Genomic DNA, 18,499 nt, shown 5'->3' with positions numbered 1-18,499 from the left:
CCTCTCACCAAGATCGTCGATGATCTGTTGTGGGAGATGTCATCGCTGAATGTGTTGAGGGGCCTCACGCTGTGAGACAATCTCCCTTTAAATATAGCTGGTGCAAACTCGAAGGCAACTAAAGTATAAGTAGAAGTAGAAGTTGTAGGACCCTCTGCCTGTGTCAAAGAGATAGGAACTAGCTTAGGAGCAAGTGTGGTAAAAGGAAGTAGTGGACATCCTCATCATCCCTGAAAGCTGGAAGGTCCTAATCTACAAAGATGCTTTTGCTCATTTTCTGATCACCTGCACACTTAAAGATAGGGCTAACACAAGGGGTTGATTTATCAAATGTCACATCACATAACTCTATGATGGTGTTAGTGTCAAAATTAAGAACCCTGTAAGAATGGCCATGAAGTGAATACCCCTAAAAAATACCATCGAAAGAATATGACTCGAACTTATCAAGATTGCCATGCTTCAGGATGAAACATTAACAACCAAAAACTCTCAAATGAGAAACTTTTGGTTTCCTCCTAAAACATAACTCATAAGAAGTCAAATTCAAGATCGAGCGAAGAAAATTCGATTAGAGATGCAGCAAACAATGCTAATAGCCTCAGCCCAAAACTTCCTAGGAGTCCTATACTCATCGAGCATCATCCTAGCCATCTCCACCAAAGTGCGTTTCTTCTTCTCAACCATGCCATTCTGTTGAGGGGTGCGTGGGGCAGAAAATTGATCTCAATACCACACTCAAGACAGAAAGCATCAAAGAGATAGTTCTTGAACTCTGTGCTATTATCACCGCGAATTGCTTCCAATGTATCAGGAAGTTACTTAGACAATCTCAAAGTCAAGTTCCGAAAGTGTGAGAGCACTTCATCCTTGCTCACAAGAAAGAAGACCCAAGAGTAGCGAGTGTAATCATCAACAATGACAAGAATATACAACTTTAACTGCCGAACGAACTTGAAAAGGACCAATAGTGTCCATATGGAGAAATTCTCCCGGTCGATCAGTCATCACCATATTAACTAGTGGATGGGAGACGACAACCATCTTGCCATATCTACAAGGAGCACAAACAATATTCTTATCAAACTTGAGCTTGGGCAATCCTTTGATCAAGCCTAGGGTACTCAAACGAGTAAGCAAATCAAAGCTCAAGTGTCCTAGTCTTTTATGCCACATTCAAAGCTAAAAACAAAGTTAAGCAATCAAACAACAAGAAGAACCAAAAGACTCAGACAAATTAGCTCCAAAAACTCTTCCAACTCTAGAAATCTGACAAATCATCGAGAAGTATTGTATTTAAAACGCACTTACAAGTCCTTATCCAACAACTGAGATATAGAAAGAAGGTTGTATCCCAGATGCTTCATCAAAACCACATCCTTAAGAGTGAAACTCTCATTCACCCTTACCATATATTTGGTTTTCACCCTTCTTTACCGATCATCCCCGAATGTGATGTACTCGTGTCGTTCCACGGGGGCGAGGCCGGAGAACCATGATGAATCTCCGGTCATATGGCACAAATAACCGGAGTCAATGAGTCACTTGTTCTTCAGGTCTTCACATGCCACCTACTTATGAGAAGAATAGTAGGCGAATGACTCAATACTGGGGTTAGACAAAAACCTCTTGGGAATCTAGTACTCAATCATCCGCTCTGAAGTAGTGTAAGTAGGTGCATGCAAATCAACACTAGCGTCCTGGGAGCAAGTACCACGAAGAGGAAAACGTGGTCTGCCAAAGCATTGTGACTTAAATCCTCTTTCACATAGACCAAAACCATATGAGTCATGGTAAAATCCACGCTAGGCACCGCCTCTAAAGGAGAATTGAAGAGCATCTGAAACTCATAGGTGGGAGCGAGAAAAAGGCTCATATACACCAACAGAGGGGCGGTACATGTTTCGAGTGGTCCACTCCTAATCACACCGCTCATCTCGCCTACAACGAAAGCAAAACTCAACCAAGTGACCCTCTCTCTAGCAGTAGGTGTAGTGATAGCATCTCTCATAAATTCGACTGTCGGTTACTCTGGGCTCCCTCACAAGAATTTTCACCTTAGGTTGTGAAGCTTTCTTAGGTTGTGGTGTGGGTTTCTTCTTGATGGGTTATGGTGTAAATTTTTTCTTTATAGGTGGTGATGTGACATTAATATTAGATTTTTCAGCTTCTAGAGTAGTAGGTATGGTGAACACAATCTTACTCTCTTATTGTAAGCCACACTCTCAAACCCCAATCCAAGAGCCAAACCCCGTCTTATCAGCACACATCTTGGTCTTAGCCAAGATCAAATTTATTTTTTCCTTGCCTTCTGAGCACTTATCCAGTAGAGAAAGGAGGCACTCATTCTTAGTTAAGAGCTTCTGAACTTGCCCTCTAACCCAGCTGAACTTATCTTGAAAGACTATATAGGTGGAACATTTCGGCTGCACGTTCTTCAAATACCCAGCACTATTCAATCTAGATTCTAGTTTCTTAAGGTGCTTGTTTTTCAATTCGACATCCTTTGTAAGTAAAGGACAATTTTTGCAAGCGGCTAAGAGAGTAGACATAGACTTCTCTTCAAGGAGCTTTTTCTCAGCACTCTTAAGCTGACTGGCGACTTAAGCATGCACATTTCAAAGCTTGGCAATTTTAGCCATAACAATCAAACAACTCTCACATTCCTCAATATCAGACTTAGACCTAAGCAATATAAGTTTAGTAGACACTGACTTATACTTAGGTCTAATCTTCTTCAACTCACGCATAACTTTCTTAAGTAATCTATCCTAGCTAACGAGAGCATCATTCAAGGTACCGACTTGGATGGAAAGCTGGTCATAGGAAGGCAATACCTTAGAGGAATCGAGCTCGGGGTCGCTATCATTATTGTTCTCATCCGTCATGAAGTAGAGGCTGGTGAAGTCCTTGCTCTTATTCTTCTTATCCTTCACTGGCATCTCCTCCTCCTTCAAGCTTTCCTCCTCGTTTGAAGAGGTGTCGATGTCGTTGAGAGCTGCTACGAATGTCCTCGAAACTGCCTTGACCGCTTTCTTGACCATCTTGTCACAGTTATTTTTGAATAAGGGCTTCTTGTTCTTCTTCTTGTGCTTGTCGTAGTCACGATCACGATCTTCTCTCTTCTTGAGCTTGGAGCAATCCGTCTTGAAGTGAGTGGTATCACTACATTCAAACAAGCACGAGAGCCCCCTCTCCTTCGATCTTTTCTGTTGTTGTAGAAGTGAGTGGACTTCTTCACAATGAGCGCAAGGTCCTTATCATCCAGTGCATCCACCTGCTCCTCTGTGATAGAAACCAAGGAAGACAAAGCAATTTCACTCGGTGAAGTGTTAGCACAAGAGAAGTTACCTCCAGCCTGATTGCCACTATTAGATCTATTCTGAGACAGGGGGTTTCCGAGAATTATCTGAGCTGTCTTAGCTATCTCGATGGACTTGAGCTTGCTGAATAGTTTATCACAAGTTAATATGTCATAACTTGGTGACTCTTTGGTACTCGAGATCTTCACTCCCCATATACTACGATCAAGAGCATAAAGAAACTTGATCGCCCTATCATGATTAGAGTATGGTAAAACTCCAATGAATCTCAAATTGCTAACAATCTTATCAAAATGAGCAAACATGATATCCAACGACTCTCTAGTGCCTTGCACGAATATTGATATTTTTAGTTATACGTGCTTTGGCACCGAGACTTGATTTTGTTGGTGCCCTTATGAAAAACACTCAGAGTAGTCTAAATCTCTCGGACAGTACAAAGGTGTTGGACCCTGTCAAACTCATTCTGACTCAGACTTGTGAACAAAATATTTCTGGGCTTGTTGTTGGTCTCATGTTGTTTGATTTGAATCTGAGTCGTGTAAGTTGTAGGGATCTCATAGTTGAAATCAACTATTTCCTAAATTGTACTTTCTTGGCTTAAGAGATAAGCCTCTATACGCACCTTTCAGTAAAAAAATATTGACCGTAAAACAGCGGAATCTTCCCACTTCTCTCCATTATCGTCCACGGATCACATAGCCGGTTAAGGTAAAAAAGTGATCAAAATAGCTCTGATACTAATTGTAGGATCAAGAGTAATAATTAGAGAGAAGTGAATAGACATCTCACCAAAATCTTTCGAATCGGATGGCCTTCTCTTTTGTTCACCCAACGCACCTAAAAAATTTAAGTGGAAGCAAATAGAGAGAATTGAATATAAAATATACAAAAAGTACTAGAATTTTTAGAGAAATATAAGACTATTTTTTGAGTAAATCTAATTAAAATCAAAATTTGTGTCAAATTAGTGCATAATACATATAGTTTTATATTACTGGTCACAATACTTGTAGTTTTGTGTTATAAATGGTACAAAACTTATAATTTTATATAATTCACTGAACTATTAGATTAAACCAATTACATATAGATAAAAACTTATTTTAACTTAGTTTCTTAACCATTCTTGCTAACGTGTTTCTCACCTACCTATGTGTCTAGACGTGTTATTTCTCACCTACCTATATATCTAGACTGCTAGAGCAACTAGGAAAGCTCTAAACGAGGACGGTCGTTGTTGTAATAACGCCATCACACCTTTTGTTGGCTTTGGAGCTTTTTTTAAATGGAATTTGAGCTGTTACTCGGTGCTCATTACTGGATATAAACAATGGGCTAAATAATTAATGTTGTTGTAGCTAGAGTACTGTAACACTAATCAACAAATAAATGAGCTGTTATAGTATGGAAATATTTTTGCTTGCCAATCTTCTAGTAATACAGCGACTTCTCATGAGCTGGCTTTATACAAGGCAAAACGAAGGCAAAGTCCAACCAGTGTGGCATACTTGCCTAATGAGTTACAACCAACTATTATGTTCGAGTCCTACTAACAACAAGGGATTTTAATTTCGTTTTACTATTTTTTTCATTCATCAATAAAAAATCAAAATTTGCTAAGTTCTGGTCGTTTTTCGTCCTCTGCTCCGTGACTCTCACGTGTTAGTAAAAGAAAATTTTGAATTTAGATATATCGTTACCTCCAAAATTTGCTAAAATTTTAGCAAAATTTAACAAAATTTTAATCCCTACTAACAACACATCATGCCAGCTTACTACGGATCTTGAGTTCCAACACATAACCTGCCATTTGCTAAGACTTAAAGATGACATAATAAACAAGTATTTCCTCTGATTATAAATATAGTTCGTTTTAGATTTTATATATAAGGATGAAGAAAGCAGATCAAATATTTTGTTGCTCTTTATTTATTATTATGTATTAGAAAATATAATTTATTTATTTATAAGAGTGATAGTATTTATTAAATAAAGATAAAAAAGAAAAAATATATAGGAATTCACGTAACTTATATTTAGAAAATAGTTAAAGATGCTACAACATTTACGGTCATAGAGAGTATACTGTAGAAAAAATAATAAAAATGAAACAAAGCGAAAGTCGAATTGAAATCTGCAAGCACTACTTGCTAAAATACTTTGCGGCCCATTAATCATGGAGGGAACATCAATCGAGATACTAGTAAAATATAATAAGTAGCCTAACATGGAGCGATCAACCTAAAAATCTGGTGCCCGGCAGCCCTAGTCGTCCTCCCGTTGTCTTCTGCCGTGGAATCCACAGGACGTCAGAGCCGTGCGCACATGCACCACGCTGCCCAGCAGGACTCCGCGGGATCAAGCGCCACCTGACTCTGTGGCCATGTGGGAAAGGTTCGTGCGTACCTGCGAGCGACAAGTGGACATTGCGAGCGACCACAAAACTTTCACACTGCCCGACGCACGCACCCGTGATCGACGCTTGATCTTTTGATGGTGGGGTACTAGGGCAGGCATATACTACGGCAGGAACCAAATTCCAAAGAGAACCGTATGGCGCATTATTGTCTTCGTATGATAATTTATATTTTTGGCATTTAGCAACCAATAAAACGTAACCGTCTGGGTGGTGTAGTTGGTTATCACGTTAGTCTCACACACTAAAGGTCCCCAGTTCGAACCTGGGCTCAGACAAATTTTTTCCCCTCCTTTTAGCGCTCCACCTTATTTTTTCCCTTGCAAACAGTAATATCAAGCAACTGTTCTGGCTTGGTGAATTTGTATTTCTTGTTGACCGTCTACAGTGTAATTATTCCAGCTTAATTTTTGCTAGCATAAGTTTTGAAATGGAGATGTGATGCCTACAGCTCACTTATTGTAAAGGTTGGCTGATGGTTTTTTGGATGATAAGTTTTAGAAAATGGACACGTAATTTATATACTAGAAGATAATGTTGTTAAGTTCCTTCACCGCACGATATGCAAGTCCAATAGTTGGTACATGCACAGGTGAGGACGTGAGGTAGCTTGTGCCACCCGATCGAATAGTGAAGCATTAATTATTGTTTTCATAACCACTTTTTGTTCTTTACTTTTTGAAAGATCATTTAAATAAAAGCGTACTTTTAGAAGACATGTAAATCTCATTATGATTTGTATGGATTCCTTAACTAGCTCGATAGTAGCAGCAATTATTGCTAGAGGTTCAATATTATCATAAGCAAAGCTTAAATGATAGCTCGACTAAGCTTAGTAACGAGAATATAGGACGGTTAATCGGCGTCCATTGATTGTTTAGAACTACCAAGGTTTAAAGAAAATAAGAGTTAGTGATGCAGCTATCTAGGGTAACAGTGGATGAGGCATAAGTTGAGAGAAGCAGTGGACAAGATAAAAATCCTTAGCAGTGGTAGATTCGAGGAGAATGCATAAAAAAAAGAGAAAAGCTAAAACCTTATTTTGATGTATTTAATCCCGATCCATCTTAGATAGATGACCAAGAAATTTATAATAGAAAGGTTTACCCGTCCATATGGATTGGATCGGTTTAAACAAGTTCTGAAAGCTTCAGCTTGACCACAATATATTCATGATTAATCCTAAAAATACTACATATAATAAAATGCGCTATAAATATTTCAACAATTGTAACTTCCTCCGGATAAGACATTAGTATATGTAGATGAGCCAGCACGTAAATTTTTTATAGACATTTATGTATGTGTAGTATCACTCTATTGATCACTGTATTTGATTGGGCCGAGGTTTTTGGTTTTTAGCTGAAAAGCTGACTTCTAGCTTCTAGCTGATGGTTAATGGCTTTTTGCTATTGATTTTTACAATAAATTTTTAGCTTTTTAGCATGTCAAAAATCAGAAAAGCTATTTTCAATCAGCTTCTCAGTTTTTATTTATTTTATCAGAAACCAATATTTCAATTTTTTTTAAACTAACTTGTCAGCAACATGTTTAATTGAGCTTCTCCTTTCGAAAAACCAACCAAAGAGGGTCTTAGGCCATCTCCAACAGGATCTGCAAATCTGAAAATTCCAGCGCTACAGTACCTAGCGGTGTACTGTAGCACGGGAAATTCGTTGATACAGTACTGCTACAGTGTTAGAGATAGGGGATACTATAGTAGTGATAACGGATGCTTTAATAGTATTTTGAGGATGAAAATTTGAGGTAGCTGTTGGAGATGGTCTTACACTTACACTTGTCTGGTTGATTCATCCGTACTTTCACCCCTCGATCTGTCCACTCGATCCGAACCGCCGATGCTCGATTGGACGGCCAGAAATGCGTGCGGTCGTGTATAGGCCTTGCCCTCCAAGGCCAGGCCGAAGCCGAACCGCCGAACGGCTCCAACGGACCCCAACTTCCGGCCTTCCCAGTTCCCGTCGAACCATCTAAGAAGCGCCGCCGTCTCCTCGCTAGGGTCTGGACTTCGGAGTCGACGGCGAGCTCATCGGCACCGGCGGAGGCGGCGGCACGATGGACTGGAGCTCTGTGACGGCGGAGGACCTGGTGGACGCGCTTCGGGAGGTGGAATGGTCTACGCCGCCGCGCCCCGTCTCCGAGTTCTTCTTCCGCTTCACCGCCCCCCGATCCTACTCCAAGTGGATTAGCCGCCTCAAATGCAACCTCTACTAGTACGATCCACCACTCAGATCTCTCCCCGTTCCTATGCCTATCTTCTCACTAATCAAAGAATCGGCGGGGTCAATTGGTTGATCCCCTGTAATTTGGGTGAAGTAGAGTTGGGTTGCGGATTTGCGAGGAGATTACTAGATTAGTGTCGACGCTGAGCTGTCAACACTTGATAGTTCATACGGAATGATGATGTGGCTTGTAGAGAGAGGTTTCACATCTAATTGATGGTTGGCGTCGATCTGATTTCGGGCAATGTACTAGTTTGGAGTTTAACATGTGGAATCTAAACGTCATTATAGTGTGGTATGGGTGCTGGCCTGCTGGAGATTTTAGTTCGGTACTTTGACAGGAGTTCAACCACTTGCCATTAGAAGTTTATGCAGCTCTGTGCATTTGTGCAGCTTTTTTCACTAAGTGTGCTAGAATGTTTTGTCGGTAAGCATGTACTCAAGTTGCAGCTTATGATGGGGAATGTGTGACATATACTTTAGTTATATTGTTGGAAATCTTGAATGCATTCCTAAGCATTTCCTTGAGATTCTGCTTGGGAATTTTACAAACCATTTCAAAGTATGAACTTATTTGTAGACTACTGCCGAGGGTTAATCCCTGACAATAATTTTGGGGCGTACCGATTGCAGGGCGCGTGAAAAACGATGAAGGTATGCGTTGGTTAGTGTGTGTTGAATTCAAGAACACCGGGGTTATCCAGGTTCAGACCTTCCGAAGGATCATAACCCTACGTCATGTGTATTTTGTTATGAATATTTGTGCATCGGTTACCTTTTCTCTCTTACAAACTGGATCCTCCTCTCTTTATATACCAGAGAGAGGGAGAACTTACAAGTAGGCTCCGATTAGCAGACCTATGTCTAGCTAGATATTCAACTCTTGGATCATATCCTGGAGAACCGGGTGAGCTCAACTTGTCCTAAGAGCTTTGAGTGCATATCCCAACCGTGGAACGTCTCCACACCTGCCTTCCCTCGCCGCCCGGCCCGTCCCATCGCCGTGCACCATAAGATCGTCTGCTAAGCCGTCCTGTTCCTGCGCCCCGTGAGTCTACCTGCAAAACCGTCCACTTGCTTGGTCGTTCTGCAGACCCTATCTAGTCAGCCGTGGGGTGCTGCGCCGGCCCGCAAGGCCCCATCCGTGGACAGTGCCCAATCACACTGGCCATGACTTTGTTCACTGGATGCGGTGTCTAGGGGAAGAAAAACACTTGAGTAGATAACAATAAATGCGATTAGATGAGTTAAGTAAGGACCGACCCTACGATCAGCAAGGGTTGATCGTGGGATCTCATAATATCGCAAGGAGGCTGGTCGCACAAGCCTTGCACTGGTGGTGCGAGCTTGGACCTAGTCGTGAAATGGGCTAGGGTTCAGGAAATAATCCATGTCGGTCGTCATACCCCTCGTGGGGCCTGTTAGCTAGGACACCCCCTTACTCAATACTCCGACAACTACATTTGTACCATTCCATATGTATCTTATCAATTCTCCTTTCCAACCGTTTTGCTTGTTTGCAGCTACCGGACGAACTACTTCATCTTGATAATGTTCATTCTTGGTAGGTAACAACACCTCTGTATCACAAAATTTTTCTTCTTCTATTCTTGAGGTTGACCTTTTTTTTGTGCCTCCTGCCTCTTGTTTCTGCAGGAATGGGCTTTCTTCGGAAGCCAGTTGCCATCCTTGCAGCTTTAGCAACTGGCCTCAGCATTGCATTTCTCAACGACAGGTGATTTTAACTTCGCATTGAAATGCTCGTATTATGCTTACACTAAGGTTCATGGAGTGTTCTCAATTCTATAAGCTATTCTCCCCAGCATTGCATTTCTCAACGACAGGTGATTTTAACTTCGCATTGAAATGCTCGTATTATGCTTACACTAAGGTTCGTGGAGTGTTCTCAATTCTATAAGCTATTCTCCCCATGACCTGGAAAGCTGGGAAGCATATGTATAGTGGCAAAACATTTTCAACTGAATTTTTCAATAAGTTAGGTTGAGCTGGTATTACAAATTTAGTGCATTTTTGCCATGTAGTTAGCTTCTTGTGACTTGGTGCCTTTTTTTATCTCTGTTCCCCGTGCAAAGCTCCATATAGTGTAAAAAAATCATCATATTTGCATTCTCCAAACAAAAAATTAAATATACAAATTTGTAATATTCTTGCTTATTTTCAAAGTCAATAACAAAGTTGAAAATGCAGCATTCCCATACTGTTTGATAGGGAATTAGAGATGCTTCTTTGCAGAGTAATAGAAGCACTTCAATTTATTTGTTTTGAATTATATAAATTAAAATGAAGTGTTACTTGAGACAGGGTTGTCTTTCCATATTCTAAGAAACAACATTGGTCATCGCCACATTCATTAGCCACACTCCTACATTTCTTTAGTTATGAAGTACAACTTGGATATTGTTCCTAAATTTTAATTGCAGTAGGCTCAAATATACCACAAACTCTGGTTACCACGAGGTGATCATGGTAAGCAATCTTCAATGAATTGAACTCGTACTACAAACTCTGGTTCTATGATTGAATCATACATAAGATTATTTTCTGATAACTTGGAGTATCGAATTCCTGGTTCAGATGCAAACTTCAAATAATTTCATTCTCCAATAATTAGAATGTGGCACAATCACTAATTATTGCTAATGGTCACAAGTAGTACATCCATTAAACAAAGTTGAAGTCACAAGCTCAAGGTTCGACATGTCTTCCATTCTAGCTCTGTACTTCGCCTCACTTTAGATTGTTAGAGCCTCTGATGGTTCAGGTTAGTGATTGCATCATTTTTTTACTTGACAGAGGAGTTTAATTGATTGATATACTGCTATAGCGTTCCTTCCATTCTTATGTTTGTTCATTTCCTTCCATTCCAACCAAAAGGAGCATAAAGGTTATCTACATCTCTTCGTTCCTTTGAATCTCTTAAGCATCCTTGATATTGCCAGCTGAAATAGGATTAGAGTGTCTGCAACTTGAATTTCCTATGAAGTATTCATGTTATTAACCCACAGTTCCCAAGTTTTGTCCGCTCATGTTTCTCTGTCATCAATTTTTTTTTTTTCCCTTCCATATAGTAAGCATTTGTACACTGGAAATAACGATAATTCCCATCAGGACGATTGTTGTCAACCTTTTTCTCATGCCTGAGATTGCAGTTTTGCAGTTACATTCAATGAGAAAGTCACAAGGACTGTCAGACAATTTTCACCACACTTAGCTGCAAAGATGAGGCCACCCATAACGTGAGGATCGTGTTTGCTTTTCTTTTCTAATTCTTTTTGATATTCTTCTTTTGCCATGAATCTCGGGATGATACACAAATGTTGTTAAAAATGGCATTTTCAGGCCTGTCATCCGAGGCCGACCAAGTAAAAGAAGATCAATTCATATCTGTGGCCAACCTCGGTGGGTCTTTGTCCTGTTATTTTCTGCAGGTTGGTACAACACCTTCCTCCATACATACCATTATGCGCCCTAGTTTAATTTTTTTCCAGTTATGATGGGCATAGATGATCCGCCTCTCAGCCTCGGCATAGATGATCCGCCGGCAAGCCCTTCCTGAGAAACGGCGTTTCGGCTGGCGCCGCATCTCGCCGCCAGTGGCTCCTGTTTCGGGCGAGGCTAATGCTCTGGTTGGAGGCTGCGGCGCGTTCTTGGCTGGTGTTCCGCATTCCTCCTCGGGTCCTGCGTCCTGCGTTGATCCTGGTGCGCCGGGTCGACATGGTGGGCAGGGTGGTCGTCGTCCTCGTCGCAGGCCTCGCCGGCGTCAGCCCTCCGCCGGGTCTGGGGCTCCTCCTCCGCCGTCGTCCTCTCCTCCTCCGCCGTCGTCCTCTGGGGATGTCCCTGGATCGCATGGTTCATCTCCTGTCCGGGAGGTGCCGGTGACCCGTGCGGAGGCCTTGGAGGGTTCTCGGCCATGCCTATCTTGCGTGGTTGAGCGTTCGGCGAGCGTCTGTAGGGCTGAGGAGGACCTTCGTTGTGCGGTGTTTCTTTCGATTGCCGGCCCCAGGCCGGCGGTCACCCCGAGTGAAGCGGTGGAGGCGATCGCTGATAGGTTCGGTTTGCCGATCGAGTATCTGTCCATCCATTCCTCTGCGCCGGAGGACTTTCTTCTTCTCCTGCCGAGTGAGGCTTCAACGGCGGTGGTGCTCAATGGGGGTTTGCCTATCTACACCCCCCGTTTCACGCTGTTGGCTAAGCGGTGGTCTAGACTGGCTCATGCCACCGGGAGGTCACTGCCGTTCAAGATCGAGGTTGCTCTCCTTGGTGTTCCAGCGCATGTGTGGGATTTGGCAACAGCAAGGCGGCTGCTGGGCTCGTTTTGTTGGGTTCAGGAGCTCCATCCGGCAACTGCTAATCGCTCCGACCTCTCCGTCTTTCGTCTCACGGCTTGGTCTCACGATCCGGGTTTAATTCCTGCTGGCATGGAGCTTCTTGTCGCGGAACCGGCCATGCCTGTGGCGGCGGAGGGTCCATCAGAGTTGAGGACTCTTGTTTACAAGATTTCCGTCGAGGTCACGTGGGACCAGGCGGGTGTTCGTTCCGTTCCTGGTTCGCCGCCATCGCCGGGGGATGATGATGATGAACCTCGGCGTCGGCGCCATCGTACTGGCTCTTCGCCGGAGCGGGACAGGACTGGTGATCCCAACGCCTCGGGTCCTGTTGCGGATTGCACGCGGGGCCCGGTGAAGTTAAGACTGGGGCCCACCTGCGTTGGAAAGGATCACGTTTTGGCTGTCTTTAATGATGACGTTTCGGGCTCTGAAGGTGGTATTGATGTATCCTCCGCCGCCTTTGTCGAGCTCTCCCAGGAGGTTGCCGCGGAAGATGCAGAGGTCGAGGAAGACGGCGGCCATATTGGGCTTGAGTTTGCTGGGAGTGGCGGTCAATCCCGGGACACATGCGATTCTGTCCCCTCATTCTTGGGGAGAAATAAATCCTCCTCGACCGACTGCGTTGATGAGATGGTGGTTGGGGAGGTGTGTGCCGCTGCCCCTTCGTGCATGGTGGGGGACAAAATTTTCATGATCGCCTGCTTTGATGAGGACGATGTGCCTGTAGCGGATGAGGTGGTTGGGGTGCTCCCTGGGCCTGGCATTGGTGAGGTAGTTGGGGTGCTCCCTGGGCCTGGCGCTGCCTCTCCTCTTGATGGGCCGGCTTCCGTTCACCTGCGGGTGTATTCCAGACAACGGCGCCGTCCGGTGAGGCCTAGTGCCTCTGTGACTGGCCCAGTCTCGGATGATCTAATTGTTTCTCCTCATTCCCTTGCTCCTCATTCCCTGGCTGATGCACGTCTTCATGAGTTCGTCCTTCAGATGTCCAAGCCTATTGATAGTCTCCTGCCTCTGCCTAAGATGCATAATAGAGGAAGGAAGGGTCCCCCGCCCGGTTCCTTGCCTCGGCGCAGCATGCGTTTGGCTGGGGCGGCGCCCTGGGCTCCAGGTCGAGATGTTCAGGAGACTCAAAGAAACATCATGAAGAAGCTGGGGTTGTCTTCCGACAGGGAGCATTTTTCTCTTCAAGATCAGGACACCTACAGTAAACTCTTTGATAGTGTTCTCTCTCGTGCGCACTTGTCTGCCCTTGCTGCCATTTTCGGATGGTCTCCTGATGAGGCAGGGCAGGTCAGATCAGCGGAGGATGGGCAAATGCGGTGTTAATATTTGCTTTTAGCACCTTGGTCGTTTCTGCTCTTGTTTTTTCAATGATTCCAGCAAACATTTTAATTTGGAATGTACGCGGCCTTAACAAGAAGGTGAGGCGGGATGCGGTCAGAGAGATGGTATTCTCCTCTAAGGCTGATATTGTGTGCATTCAAGAGACAAAGGTCGCAAATTTTTCTGTTTAGTTGTTGCTTTCGGTGCTAGGCTCTGAGTTTGATCATCATGTTACCCTGTCTGCCAATGGCACAAGAGGGGGTGTTCTCATTGCTTGGAAAGGTGCAGTATGTCAGGCCTTGGGTACGAGGGTTGATTGCTTCTCTACCTCGTTTCAGTTCTCTCATCATGCTGGAGATAATTGGTGGTTCACTGGGGTGTATGGCCCCCAAGAGGATACTCAAAAGCTGCTGTTCCTGCAAGAGCTTCGCGATGTCCGTGCTCTGTGTGCCGGACCGTGGCTCGTGGCAGGAGATTTTAATCTCATTTGCCAAGCGGATGACAAAAATAACATGAATTTAAACAGGGCTATGATGGGTCGCTTTCGCCGCCTTTTGGATGATATTGAAGTCAAGGAAATTTCTCTTCATGGCCGAAAATTCACTTGGTCAAATGAGCGACAATCTCCGACTCTGGTTAAACTGGACCGGGTCTTTTGTTCGGTTGATTGGGAGGGTGTTTTCCCGGATTCTTTTTTACAAAGCTCAGCTTCTGCAGCCTCTGATCATTGTCCTCTTATTCTTGGGCTCAAGACGAATATTCGTGGTAAGCGCCGCTTTCATTTTGAAAGTTTTTGGCCTTCTTTGCTTGGGTTTCATGATGTTGTCCGGCTTAATTGGGTTTCTGCGGTTACGGCTTCATGTCCTGTTGAGCGATTCTTTGTCAAATTACAAAGGTTGAGTAGGGGGCTTCAAAGTTGGAGCCAGAGGAAGGTGGGCAATATTAAATCTCAGCTTGCTATGGCTAAGGAGATCCTTCACCGTCTGGAAATTGCAAGGGATTATCGGGTTCTCTCTTTGGAAGAAGAGTGGCTGCGGAAAAAATTGAAGCTTCATTATCTTGGTTTGACCTCCTTTGAGCGCACCATTGCACGACTGCGTTCTCGTGTCCTTTACCTAAAGGAGGGGGATGCTAACACTTCATTCTTTCATCAACAAGCAAGATATCGAAAGAGAAAAAATTTCATTCCCAAGCTCCAAGTGGCAGATCAGATAGTGACAAGCCAAGATGAGAAGCATGCTGCAGTTTTTGAGTTTTATTCAGATTTGCTGGGTACTGCTGTTCAGCGAGGTTCCTCTCTTGATCTCTCTTCCTTCCATCAGCAACATCACGATCTGGGTTCTCTTGATGAGCTGTTCTCTGAGGAGGAAGTGTGGGCAACTATCAAAGATCTCCCTCCGGATAAAGCATCGGGACCCGACGGCTTTACCGGTCGGTTTTATAGGTGCTGTTGGGCGATAATTAAGGAGGATTTGATGCAAGCTTTGTTGGCCGTTCAGCTTGGAAAAGGCGCCAAAATGGGTCTTCTAAACACAGCCTTCATCTCTCTTTTGCCTAAGAAAGTGGATGCTCTGCAGGTCTCTGATTATCACCCCATAAGTTTAATACATAGCTTTACAAAATTAGTCACAAAGATCATGGCTAACAGATTGGCTCCGAGGTTATCTTCCATGGTCTCAGCAAATCAGAGCGCTTTTATCCGTGGGCGATGTATTCATGATAGTTTTCTGCTTGTCCAGCAAACAGCTAGGCAATTGTACAAGCTGAAAATCCCACATATTCTCCTCAAGTTAGACATTTGCAAGGCGTTCGACTCTGTCTCTTGGTCCTTTCTCTTGGAGGTGTTGCAGAGCTTGGGTTTCGATCGTCGTTGGTGTAATCTTCTGTGCACCCTTTTATCTTCATCTTCCACCAGGATTTTATTGAATGGGGAACCGGGTGAGTTGATTGTGCATCAGAGGGGACTTAGGCAGGGCGACCCTCTTTCACCCATGTTATTTATTCTTGTCATGGATGTTCTTAACTCTTTGATCGGGAGAGCTGGCCTGGACGGTCTTCTGCAGCAGCTTCCTGTACGAGGTCTTAAGCACCGGGTTTCTCTTTATGCCGATGACGCGGTTCTGTTCATTCGGCCAGTAATCTCTGAATTGGGGCTGATCAAGGACATTCTTAAGATTTTTGGTGAGGCTTCTGGGCTCAGGACCAATTTTTTGAAATGTTCTGTTTCTCCTATACATTGCCATGAGGGGGATTTGGAGATCATTCAGGACTTCATGCCGTGCGAGATAAAGCAGTTACCTTGTATGTACCTTGGTCTTCCGCTGTCGGTCAGAAAGCCTTCTAAGGCAGTTCTGCGGCCTCTCGTGGACAAGGTCGCTGATCATCTCCCTGGGTGGAAGGCCTCTTTGATGAACCGTTCTGGGAGGCTAATCATGGTGCGGGTGGTTCTCTCGGCGACACCCATTTATCATATGATTGCTATGGATCTTCCGAAATGGGCACTTAAGGAGATTGATAAGCGCAGAAGGGGCTTTCTTTGGAAAGGGCGAGAACAAGCAAATGGCGGCAACTGTTTGGTTTCTTGGCCTCGGGTGTGTCGGCCTTTCCAATTTGGAGGGCTGGGTATTCACGATCTGTCGACCTTTGGTTGGGCTCTTCGGATGAGGTGGTTGTGGTTGCAGAAGACGGACTCGACAAGGCCTTGGGCTGGGTTGCAAATCCATGTGCATCCGAATGTTAAGGCCTTGTTCTCTAGCTATTATCACTGTGGTTGGGGACGGGGGTAACACAAAATTTTGGACTAAGCGCTGGCTTCATGGCCGTTCCATGGCTGAGGTGGCTCCTCATCTTGTTACCTTGGTGCCCCGACGAGTAATCAACCAAAGAACAGTTCAGCAAGCACTAGAAAATCGACGTTGGGTGGCCGATATCAAAGGCGCGCTTACTGTGCAGGCTATTAGTGAATATCTGCAACTTTGGGTTTCATTGGAGGACTTTGAACTCCAACAGGGTGTTCAGGACCATCATGTTTGGAGATTTGCAGAATCTGGAGTCTATTCGAGTAAGTCTGCATATGGCGCTTTTTTTGTTGGATCCATCCGGTTTGCGCCTTGGAAGCGCGTTTGGAAGACCTGGGCGCCGCTTCGCTGTCGTTTCTTTGTGTGGCTGGCCATTTTGGGTCGTTGTTGGACGGCGGACAGATTGGCTAAGAGAGGGCTTCCCCATCCAGCAGCTTGTCCTCTTTGTGATCAAGGCGGCGAAACCATCCATCACCTGTTGGTCTCTTGTGTGTTTGCTCGGCAGGTCTGGGCTGCTGTTCTTGCTAAGGTGAGGATGCAATCCATCTCACCTCAGCCTGGATTGACTTCTTTTTCTAATTGGTGGTGCCGGGCGCTCAAGTTGGTCGACAAGCAAAAAAGAAAGGGTCTTAATACCCTCATCATCCTTGTTGCTTGGGAGATTTGGAAGCATCGTAATGCTTGTGTTTTCAATGGGGACACGCCTAATCTAGCTGGGCTTTTGAGGTTGATTGCTGATGAGGGGGCGATGTGGTGCATGGCTGGAGCGGCAGGGCTCCAAAACTTGTTGGCTGGGTAGCCTAGGACCCTTCCTGGGGTTTGTTAGGGTCGTTCTTCCTTTGTGAGTGGCGCGTATGTTTGTTTTTGTATTGGTTGTTTTGGCTTTGTAATTTTATTCTTCTTCTTAAATGAAATGACACGTAGTTCTCCTGCGCGTTCGAGAAAAAAAATGATGGGCCCTTAAAATATTAACTGCTGTTATGTTTCAGTTAGCTGCATGCTCTGGTTGACCTCATGCAGCCTCCTCACGATTTTGTGGGCACTACTTATTGGTCTACTTGGTAAGGCCAACTAGGAGCTTGATATTTTAAATTAACTTATGCATATAACACACTATGCCTAATAGCTTAATTCCTGCCTTGCAGGAACCTTGCTGCATGCCAGCTTCAGAACACCTAACCTGAAAGCACGTCTGAACACGTTCAGGGAGGAATTTCGAGCAGTATGGCGAAATTATAGCGAGCTGTAAATGTCTTCTTTGCTTGTCCCATGTGAGTGTCGTCCTGGCAATCTTGGCTCCACTATAGTTCGAACCTGAAACTGCTGCATGGTGTACAATGCATAACATGTTACGTGATTGCATCGTTGCATATCTGCCTATTGGACGCCTGCATTGGTAATTGGTATATGATGTGGAAGCACCCTGCATCAGAATGCTTGCTTATATCTTGATTTTTTTCCCCTTGCAGGTTTAGCCAAGCGCCAAAACTCGACATGCTGTTTGTAGGTCCTTTCTCGAAGGAGATTTCGCCAAGGTCTTAGAATGTCATCGGATTGCAAATCTGTATGTATCATTAGATGGTGATATATCTCAGTGTCCACCGTGGTTTTAGCTACTTGTCTAGAGCGTGATCTTTGTTTCCAAAGTTAGGGGGAAAACCTTGGCGATATGGTCGTATACAGCTACTCTCGAGTGAACAAAGATATTGTTTTTGACACTGCGAAACGCCTGCTACGCTTCATTACTCCAGAGTATGGACGATAAATCCTGACATACTTATTTGGCAAAAGGAAATACCCCTCGAGCGTCTTGTAGTAAGGATGCAAGCCTTACTGCCTCAGGTTGGCGTTTACCAGCCATAACTTTGTAAGAAGTGATGCATTTTACCAGGTTAGTGATCGTGAATGCTCGACGCATAACACGTACATACACTATACATGTCACTTTACCTATCTGCGACTGATCGGAGCAAAATTGCTGCCTTTACGCAACGCCACAACAGGAGGGTATATTTCTTTTTGAGAAGACAGCTGGAGGACAATT

At 44.2% G+C, this 18,499-nt stretch overlaps 1 protein-coding gene and 1 non-coding gene across 3 annotated transcripts; both read left to right on the top strand.

Annotated features, from left to right (window-relative positions):
* Window positions 1-5,946: 5,946 nt before the first annotated feature.
* On the top strand, window positions 5,947-6,020 carry TRNAV-CAC (transfer RNA valine (anticodon CAC)). Its single transcript has one exon. It is a non-coding gene; the product is annotated as a tRNA-Val (tRNA).
* A 1,632-nt stretch (window positions 6,021-7,652) lies between these two features.
* Window positions 7,653-18,171, top strand: LOC133924482 (PRA1 family protein A1-like). 2 transcript variants are annotated; one of them, XM_062370050.1, is made up of 8 exons: window positions 7,653-7,976; window positions 9,509-9,549; window positions 9,642-9,720; window positions 11,156-11,242; window positions 11,346-11,434; window positions 17,445-17,516; window positions 17,601-17,726; window positions 17,925-18,171. In XM_062370050.1, the coding sequence occupies exons 1-7, from the start codon at window positions 7,819-7,821 to the stop codon at window positions 17,702-17,704; spliced, it is 630 nt and encodes a 209-aa protein (XP_062226034.1). In that variant the 5' UTR covers window positions 7,653-7,818; the 3' UTR covers window positions 17,705-17,726; window positions 17,925-18,171. The 2 variants fall into 2 exon arrangements, with proteins under 2 accessions (XP_062226034.1, XP_062226042.1); XM_062370058.1 differs by lacking the exons at window positions 9,509-9,549; window positions 9,642-9,720.
* The last annotated feature ends 328 nt before the right edge of the window (window positions 18,172-18,499 follow it).

The sequence above is a fragment of the Phragmites australis genome, chromosome 1, assembly GCF_958298935.1.
Source record: "Phragmites australis chromosome 1, lpPhrAust1.1, whole genome shotgun sequence".
NCBI classification, from domain to species: Eukaryota; Viridiplantae; Streptophyta; class Magnoliopsida; order Poales; family Poaceae; genus Phragmites; species Phragmites australis.
This window is presented reverse-complemented; position numbering and strand designations above follow the sequence as displayed.